The sequence below is a fragment of the Saccoglossus kowalevskii genome, chromosome 2, assembly GCF_978046115.1.
Source record: "Saccoglossus kowalevskii chromosome 2, keSacKowa6.1, whole genome shotgun sequence".
NCBI lineage: Eukaryota > Metazoa > Hemichordata > Enteropneusta > Harrimaniidae > Saccoglossus > Saccoglossus kowalevskii.
In genome coordinates this window covers 7656822-7667254 of record NC_140642.1, presented here as the reverse complement: position 1 = coordinate 7667254, position 10433 = coordinate 7656822, and the positions used below count along the sequence as shown (strand labels likewise).

Sequence of the window (10433 nt, the reverse complement as noted above, 5' to 3'; positions counted from 1 at the left end):
ATTTCATACTGGCCCAATTTTTTTACCATATACAGTCAGAATTCCAAGTTTTTTTAGTCATACTGTTGGAAATCCAACGTCATCAACCGGTATGAGTCTATTTCTTACACTCATAGAGACTCCGTATTACAGTTGATTATAGTTCCTGGGCTCCCTATGGCCACAACTGCCTGGATTTCCAGGAATTTTTTTTCCATACTCGTCTGGATTTCCAGATTCTGTTTCTCCATATACAGTTGGAATTCCGGGATATTTTCCCCCATCATACAGTGCTGGAAATCCGACCTCGTCAACAGGGGGGTGTAGATATAAACTGGAATGGCCCAATACATGGGTGAGACGGTAAGGCGTTGATAACTGCGTGCCCGCATGCGCAGAACGGTAATGTGTTACAATAATTTCACGCATGTGGCATGGACTCACGTGCAGTGCCACCAGTTCACGGGTACTTGATTGATAATACATTCTCATACAATTAGTCTTAAAGGACGGTGGTCGTTGCGCTGCGCATGTGTGAAATTTGTGTTCATAAACTTTGATTTTCCCACAATCCAAAGCGCTCTTCCAATGGAAGACCCAAATATGAGGTTTCACCTGTGCGCGACTTGCATTAATTGCCACCGGCGACTCCTTCGATACCTCCATTCATCTAAGTAAATACTTAATTAAAGCTTGGTAACTTCTCAGTTTGTACTCGTTGATCTGCGCAACAGTCGCCATTCAAAGTTTGTTTATATGATTCAATATATCTCGCGCATGCGTGGCGCGATGACTACCGCCAAATTTATAATTATAAACATTTATGTGATCCTTTTGCTGGTCACACAATTATGTATCGACAATGTGTGCCCTCATATTGATGTCAATTGAACGCATGATTAGTCGATACAGAAGTAAAAACAATTAAGGATTGACTTACTTTGATAGAACTATACTCATTTACATAAGATAGTTACTTACGTATACTACATTTGAATAATGGGGCTGGGGATACTGTGGAACCTCGTTCTAAAACCTACTACAAATTTGTGACTTATTAGTGATTAATGGTTTAATGTCAATAAAGTTAGTGATGTAAATTATTTGAAAGAGCCCATTCAACCCACATAATAAATACATGATAAGATGATTGAATACAATGGGGATACAATGGAGTCAAAAATCTACTACATCCCAGTTTTCGTAATCCTCTTCTATACACGAACATAGTGGAAAGTTACAACATGGTTGTAACCATGGATACAGAGGGGCTATTCTGAAGATTTTAAACTGGTCTGTTACAGGTACAACTGTCCCTTCATGCATCGCGACTGCATCACGTGCTTTTGATGTGATTTCTTTCACATCATTATGCCTGGGATCTAGAGGGCGACGTTCACTTGGATCATGTGTCAGGTCGTATACCAGTGGTGGGTCGTGATGGTCTACATATTCACCATAGCAATGACATAGCAATGTGTCGATGCAACCTTCCGTGCCAGGTAACCATTTTGGTGATGTATAAACCACTTTGTATGTAATATTACCTAGAAAGGATAAATTTTGGATATAATATAAAATCATTCTTGCACAATATTGAACGAAATTAACATATTTATTCTAATAAAAAGACGAATATACAATATTACCTGTTTTGGGACGATATGTAACACCATGTATCCATGCTCCACAATAAATGAAAAGAAACTCATGTGGTGGCGCTTTGTCTTTGCCCGCTAACAGTTTTGTGATATCAACTCCATCTATTGTTACATCACGTGGTATTTTCACTCCTGCCAACGATGCTAATGTCGGTGTTACGTCCATACTACTAGTTGGAACAGATATCTCAGACCCTTTTGGTATCAATGGTGGATATCGTGCTATGGCTGGTACACGAACACCGCCCTCCCACACTTGAGATTTACCTCCTGTAATTTAAAATCAGTTGATGATGATCACATTTCAAAAACAATGCTTCAATTTTAACTACTCTATTCAGCTTGTTTGTAGGCACAAGATTTGGTGAGACATGAAAACCGTAAACGTTTCAGACACTCGGTTAAACTCATCTTAAACGTAACCTTCTTCAAACATATTACTATAAAATGTATACACACATTCCCTACGGAAGTTAACCTACTATAGCAAAGGACTATTGTTCCTCTCAAATAAATAATTTACTCATGCGCCTTCTGACTGATTTCCCTTGTTTGAAAGTATGTGTTCCTTAAAATATTAATTAAATGCCACAAAAAAGATAAACATCACAACATGTACGTGCAAACATTTGTTTACCTTTATATATGCCATTCCATCCTCCTTCTCGTTCACCTTCTCGCCCTGGTTCGATGGATATTTCCTCAATATGACCGCCGTGATCGGACATGAAATATACGAATGTATTTTTCGTCAGTTCGAGTTGATCTAACTTTGCAAGTACTCTACCAACACTCCAGTCCATTTCTTCTACATTGTCTCCATACTGTCCGTGTTTACTTACTCCAGTAAAGTTCTTGGATGTAAACATTGCAGTATGTACTTTCAAAAATGATAAGTACAACAGAAATGGACCTTCCTTATTTTCTTCAATGAATGATGTAGCATGTTTTGTCAGGCGGAGAGTCATGTTTTGTAATCTGAAAGGCTGTTCAACAGTCTCATAGTTTTTGAGTAGGACGCAAAGAAATCGGTAGTTATAGTGAGGGAAATTGTACGTCAGGATGACAATAATGGTCGTGAGTAAAAGTAAAATTTTGAAACATGTAGGTCCAATCACTCTGAAATATCTCAACAAACCAACCATTGTGTACAATGTAATACCCATGGTTGTTATAATAGTATAGAAATTATTCCACATTTTTAATATGCTTAACCGGCCATTCGGTATGTCTGCGCATTCATTTAAATGTGTCAGTGATATACCATAGAAAAAGTCAAACCCTTGATTCAGTGGATGGAATTCAAAGTTACGACCAAAACTAAAGCTGTGTAATCCCAGATGCCATTTCCCTGTAAACAAAAATATATTATTGTGGTGACATTTTTGGTAACTGAGAACTTGTACGAATACATTTGTACGAATAAACCCTTTGCCAGATTTTAATTATATACTTAGTCCCTGACAATGATGTGAGTATCAGTATAGAACCATTAATAGATACCATACCGTAATCAATAATCAATTATTAAAATAGGTTTTAATGATTCTGCTAAACTTCAACTATTTCATATTTACAGTGACTTGAACAAATTGCGCTTTATTTATCTTAATATGTGATCAAATTATGTCCAAAATAGTCTTAAATTTCGACGAAATGTGTCGATTTTCAATAAAAATCCTGTGCCCCCCCCCCGACATAAAATTGCGCCCTCAGTATATAATTCACCAGTCATGTATAATAACGAGTGGTACCAGGATGTGAATAACACAAACAGTCAAACTGAAATCATAGCAGCATCCTAGGGATGAGTCTTGTTTTTTTACTACCACATCCAATAATTATTAGGCATGGCATGCTTACCAAGGGCAGCAGTGGCATATCCAGTGGATTTCACCATTTCAGCAAAGGTTATTTCGCTGGATGGCATGCCACCAATGCCGCTGTTAAATGCAAACATAGTATTCCGTAGCTTTGATGCCATTCCTGTAAAATAGGAATTGTTATTGTGTTTCTGCGTGAAGAAAACGTACATAATATACTTCGACTTGATTGACTTGTGTGTAAATAAAATTGATGTTAGATCACTCAAATATTGGTAGCATTCTTACCCATGCGTATGGGATAACGTCCTGTCAGAAACGCAGCACGACTTGGTGTACAGGTAGGTGTAGGTACCATGTTATGTGTCAACTTAACGCCCTCTGCCGCCAATCTATCAATATTTGGTGTACGTATAGTGTCATTGCCAAAACAACCAATGTCACCAATACCAAGGTCATCTACCATAATAATGACGAAATTGGGTTTCTGTGTTACGTCATCGGCTGATGTGAGCACCAAGAGGAGCAGAATAAGTAATCCACTGATTATCATCTTCTGTTTAAAAAAAGATTGTTAAAACTGTTAAAGTATACTATTTATTTTGTGTCTTAATTACGCACTTTTTTCACTGAATATAACTTTGTGGATGTCAATGCCGACCTCTCCTTGTCCCAAATGTGTTTAAATTGTGAATGGGTTTTGCATAGTATGACCAATTATGTCAATATTGAATATTACCATTTTTTTCACTGAATTTTGAGTATTATACAATTTTTTTAATTATTTTCTTGAATATTTGTTGAAGGTAAACAGTGGTGCATAATCTTGTTAAAAGACGCTACAACATCTCAAGACAATCACCATTTCCATATTTTTGGTCAGAGTCTGTAAATCGCAATAGCGGGAGGTCCGACCCGAATTGAAATAACAGGGCGGCAACATTTCATATTCGCTGATACATCAACATTACGTGTGATGACAGGAAAGTTATTGTGCAGAGTGTTTAGCTTGCGTTAACTTTACATAAAGAGGTAAATAAGCTGTAAAGACGTAAAGTCAAATTATCCAGAATAATTTGTTGGTTTATATCTTGTCAATTAGAGATTTTCTATGCCTAAAACACACAAAACAAGAGTAGAGAATTGTGACAAAAATGTAGAATCGTCAGTTTGCATAAGGTGTATAAATGTATGATATGAATGATCCCTATAGAAAGATAAACATAGATGTTTCACTTTAAAATTATTATATCGTGGACATACAAGGCAAACATTGAAATTCATTCTCGACCACGCCCATAATTTGCATAGTCTCATTTGGAATGTTCGATCCGATTCAATGCGAAGGTTAATTGACGATAATCTCAAATGGCGTAGAATAGAACTCAGTTTATTGTTATTAATCACAGATAAATATTTTTCATAACAAAAATAATCTCAATAGCTTGGTACTTGTCAAGCTTTGGGTTATTTTGAAAATCTGCCCATAATTGTATAAATATATCGTGAAACATATGTTTGAAAAGTGCTAAAAAGTAATTAACATCGTCAACTCTCTGATTTAACCAAACAAACCGAATAGACCTAAAGCCACGAGAGAACAATAGCTTTTTTATTTGTAGGGACCAGCATTTAACATTCTTTTCTGCTTTGTAATATTGATACTGGTTATCACTGGTATACACAAATATTTGTATCCATTATAAATTCTTAACCAAAACTTAATAATACGCGAGTACCTTGAATATATTAAGGTAGCCTGCCGGCCCAATTCTCCATAAATAACAGGGTTTGTTGTATTGGAAAACTAATTCAAAACATATTTGCAAAACTTTCGATGAGCCTTTTCGACATTCTCCCAGTCATCAAACCCCCGAACTTCACTCCCATACATTGATAATGGTAATATCTTACAATCAATGATTTTCATATAAACTTGTACGACAATTGAACTATATTTAGATAAAATCCGTTTTAAAGCAAACATTGCTTTGCTTGCTTGTTCAGCAAGGTTTTCTCTGAGCCATAAACCAAAAGACGTAAAGTAAGTAAAAGACGACACAGCCGGACATATTTCCCCACTATAGTACTTTGTATTAAAGTCTCAGGTCATGTCTCAAAGTACCAGCTTTCCTGAAGACCATGACCACGACGAGGCTAAACAAAATCAAATCATCCGCAAGTAGAAGGTATAATATTTTCAGCAAACCAACATATACATCAGAGAATCGATGCTGTAGATGCTCGCCAAGGTCGCGTCATTAATAAACCTTGCTGAACCCCGCATAAGCATTCAAACACATCTGATATACCATTTGGCTTATGTGCGCGAGACTTACTGTACATACATTGAACAGTTTTTAAAGAAATACCATGGAAACCGTTTTTCAAAAGCAAATAATGGCTAATGCGGTCGAACCCAGCTTGATTTTCATTTAAAAGACAATTTTCTGAAACCCAGGTTCTATTCTATTGTAAATAACGGAAGGAGAATATTATTTAAAAAGCAGCTCAAAATGATATTTAACTATAAGTTCCTGACCAATATAGCTCATGCTACAGTTATATATAAAAGCCCAAAACTTATTTTCTTGTTTAAAATGCAAATTAGGCTATACAATGTTCAGCCGGCATGGTAGTTCACTCGTCGCAATTAGTACATTTTAAGGTCGCTTCTTTACTTGATTGCGTGCAACTAAATTTCGTGCTCAACACAATTAAGTCACATTTCATGTTCGCTTTTTTACATGACTATGAACGACCATGATCTGATCATGTCAGTCTGATAAGCCATTAGTCACGGTGGTCAAATAGTTGTCAATAAGATCGTTGTCAGCTGAGCAGAGTGATTGCAGTCATTTCGGGGTCGCACACAGTCGATCATGAATTTTAAAAGACCGTCATATCGGGGTTATTGTGAAAAACTTATTCATATCTCACGTAATGCCTGACCACTAAAACATGTTGTCAAATGAATAATTGAAATGCAGTGGTCGGCACTTTCGATCTATTTTATAAAACACATAATAATATTCCCGAACTGTCCTACCTTATACATGTTGCACTGCTACTGACCGTGACCTTTATGACTTTTACAGTTCTGACATGCAGTCGTGCGGTGCAAAGCCGGACAAAACACAATAGTGATACTAGTATATCTGTGTAGTCTCCCAAGCCTGACTAGTGGATTTCAACGCAAACAAATGTACTTAAGTAGACTAAAATAATAGTGTTATAGGAAACACAGTTTTAAAAAGCAGAGGTCTGACGTGTGTTCCTCCGTACATGAAATTCGAGATCTGAGAATAAATTCTGGCGATAGAAACAACTATGTGCTGCGGAATATCGGGTATAAAACGGGCCATGAAGTAGACGACAAACTTGAACGACCTCTTTGCATGGCGTCATTTCGCCTCTAGGAGGCGGTGGTTAAATACCTCAGCAATGAACATTATGGTTTCCATACACGTTGAATTGACGTCTAAACATCAAATACTTATTGTTTTTAACTATTTATAATTTGACTGTGATGGAATATTTTAATATTCTGTGGGTACAAGTAAGGCATCATTGTGTTATTACAAGTACATCAGTGAAATTTCTGAATTTCCTTTTCTGATTGTTGACTTTTTACGATGTGTTCACGATTTGTATAATTGTTGTTGTTTTTCCGAAAGGAGAAAACATGGAAAGTCATGGAATTAAATAAAGAGCTTCATGCATGGACAGAGTGACAGAAAATATTCCTAAATCTAACATAAAACACAACATTACTCCTTTTCGTGTATTTATTAATTTCGTATGTTTGTAATTATCCAGTCTTTCGATGATAATGATTTGGTTTGTTTGGAATGCCTATAGACCATGTCCCGGGAATAATTTGTTTGGAATGTCGATCGTCGTTGGTTTCTCTATGTTAAGAGACTGGACAGAAAGTACCAGAGGTAGGTCGGTGTTGATTGGGCATGGGACACTGATTTTCGTGCAAGTGTTGAGGGGGGAGGGGGGTTACAGTGATGTGTGCAGACATAGGGGTGAGGGCCCACAGAAAAAGAACCCGAGAAATTATGCACAGTCTAGTTGACTGTGTTGTCTCAACAAACACCTATTCCTATTACGCATTCAGCAGTTGTATTTATATTGAATGACATGTTAAAAACATTACTTATATTCAGACCTATCCAATGAAACCATGCAGTCGATTTGTGACCATGATGTCATTCAAAGTGACAAGTCTCGGCCTTTGTTAAGGCAACCACTGTTGGCATAACTATGCAGAGGTTCTCGCCTACAGTCAAAGCACTGTAGCAACAGTTTTATATTCAACAGAACAGTTTTAATATTAAATTATAATAAAATAAAATGTGTGTAAAAGTAGTACGAACAAAAGCTTCCCCACTAATCCACAATCGTAACCTCATTCACCCTTATCACCAACCTCTTGCTTTCTCACCTGCTCACCATGTACTTTGTCGTTAGTTTCGCCTACCTGCTCCTCATTCTCATCCACCTCACAATCTTTATCACACACATCCTCCTCATCGCACATGTCCCCCTCATCTCACACACCCTCCCAACACTATTGCTCAAAAATCTGACGATTCATAATCAAGTACAGATGGGACACAATTCTTTATCATGCTCACAGCACCACAAGTCAGCCTCTTTGCCCTCTTTATCCCTAAAAGATATTTGAAGTTTCCCTTATAATAGACATTAAATCTTTCAATGATATGTCGAGAGTTTCATTATACGGGTTGCTACAGGTAGATGCAATTATTTTAGCAACTATATTCATGCCACTTTCCATACGGTTCCATACTTTTCTGTTTTATTTTTCTCCGTTCTATGTTTTAAATGACGTGCCTCAAACATCGACATTATCTTTTGTTTGTTTTGTAATATGGTGTATAATATGTCATGTAGTCTATCAGTCAGACTGTTAATTTCCTTCAACAATTTAGTGCTCATTTGTACTCGATTTAATTGTATTTTACTTTGTATAAACATGTTTTCCATATTAGCTTTGACTTTCTTAAAATGTTGTATGACCCTAATGTGGTTCATATACAGTATAATCAAACATATCCATGATGATATCTATTAAGTCAGGTACTGTAGTTCATTTTTCAAAGACAACAGACTGACATTTATGTATGTTATGTTGCTAAACTAAAGTTATTTAATAATGGAGATCAATTTGAAGTTTATACAAAAACTGTATCATTTTCATTGACATGTTTTCGAGGAAAAAAATACAGGTATTTACGTTAACCACATAAACTGCCATTTAAAATTAGCAGCCAATGTGTATATATGGGTATGTAGCATATTACTCGAGGATATGCCACTGGTACTTGTAAAATAACGATTGTTACTATTTGCCAGAGAGAACAAACTTATTAAACTTCAAATTGATTGGAATGTTCGCAAGTAAAAAAAAATATGTAAGACCGTACATCAAATTATCTGTTTCGAAAACAACTACTAGTATTATGTTACATTTACCACAAATTGTCAATAGAGGGCGCATGTCAAAAAAAAAAGAAAACTTGCACAAGATTTCTTCAATGCACATTTGCACTATTTTATGTGTATATTTATGTGATTATACGCAATGTCATTTTCCATTGTTCATTTAATTTATGCAATAGTCAAGATATATTCAGGCCTACAATATTTATTTAATTGTTTTTAATATTATTCATCACACAATTATTTTAAGACCAATCTTTTCCTTCAGTGTGTCTTCGAACTTTGTGAAATCATGATTTTTATCATTCATAAAAAAAAAAAAGTATTAAAAAGCCTAAATTGCCTTTTTGTTTGCACATAGTTGGCTCTGATCTTAAAGGGGAACTAAATAGAGCCTATTTTTGTGTTTGTATTTATCAAGTTATGTATATTGATTATAAATTTGAAAAAAAAATGAAAAAAAAATGATTATCTTCAGAGTTATGATTTAAATATGAGAAACCATAAACCTGCGAAGGACTTCCGCTTGGGCCATCTTGCCATCAAAAACCGCCCTCATGAGGTATAAACAGGTAAGGTAACAAAGTATGATGACGAAATAGTATCTGGGCTAATCTGCACTGGCTCGGAAGGTTGTAAATGATTAGCTAGTTTGAATTTGCATAACAATACTGACAATGAACGTGCATTCAACGCCACAAGTTTTTTGTTTTTTTAGCCAATCAGAATTCATCTTCCCAGCCAGTGCAGATCAGCCGTAGTATCTGATTAAATATAAGCAACTTAGGGAGCCATAGTTGGCTGGACTGGTGAATTGACTTCTAGTAAAAATATATCTGAAAGTCACATGGTTCAAGGTTTGATTAGGAATAGTGTCTTGCCATAGCAAATTATACACAAATGTGCAAAGGAATTTTATAGGTATTCAAAGAAAAATGGCAACACAAATCATAGAACTTTTAATAGATCTTACCAAATTAATAAACCCACAACGTAATTCAAACATGTATAAAACAAATTTTAGATATATAGAAAACTACAAATGTATTTAAAATACATTTCAAATGTGATTAATGAAGGTGAGAAATGTCCCCCACCCACCAATACTATCCACAAAAACATATTTCAGAAATATTAATTTAAACCATGTTTTCGAAGTCGTGGTTAAAAAAATCTTTCAAATACATCAATTTTATCTTTACAGTGGCCCCTATTTTGAAGTGCATAATGAGTAATGTTTTGTGATACATGTAGTTTGAAGGTTTGAACTAAACATCAGAGTTTACCATAATACTTTAACAGGGAACTATACCAAAATGCTCAGTAGAATGGTGTACTGCTGTTTTCAGTGCACTGTCGGCGTTTGTCTCTTCAATGCAAAATCTTCCAAAATTATTTTGTTGCAGAGTCCATACTGTCAGCAATCCAGTTTGCTATGAATTTCCCTGTGAATACAGCTATGTAACGCAAGAAATGTACACAATAACTTACTTTA

General features: G+C 35.7%; 1 protein-coding gene across 1 annotated transcript; it reads right to left on the bottom strand.

Annotated features, from left to right (window-relative positions):
• Window positions 1-1155: 1155 nt before the first annotated feature.
• On the bottom strand, window positions 1156-8012 carry LOC100375528 (steryl-sulfatase-like). Its single transcript, XM_006817742.3, has 6 exons — window positions 7917-8012; window positions 3752-4019; window positions 3504-3626; window positions 2278-2991; window positions 1629-1910; window positions 1156-1526 (listed from the first exon to the last, which is right to left on the bottom strand). The coding sequence occupies exons 1-6, from the start codon at window positions 8010-8012 to the stop codon at window positions 1156-1158; spliced, it is 1854 nt and encodes a 617-aa protein (XP_006817805.1).
• Between the last annotated feature and the right edge of the window lie 2421 nt (window positions 8013-10433).

Coding starts and splice junctions, on each gene's coding strand:
- LOC100375528 (XM_006817742.3), bottom strand. CDS start 8,012: ATGTGCGATGAGGAGGATGTGTGTGATAAAGATTGTGAGGTGGATGAG. Junction 3,627..3,751: donor ACGTTATCCCATACGCATGG/GTAAGAATGCTA, acceptor CCTATTTTACAG/GAATGGCATCAAAGCTACGG. Junction 1,527..1,628: donor TACATATCGTCCCAAAACAG/GTAATATTGTAT, acceptor TATCCTTTCTAG/GTAATATTACATACAAAGTG.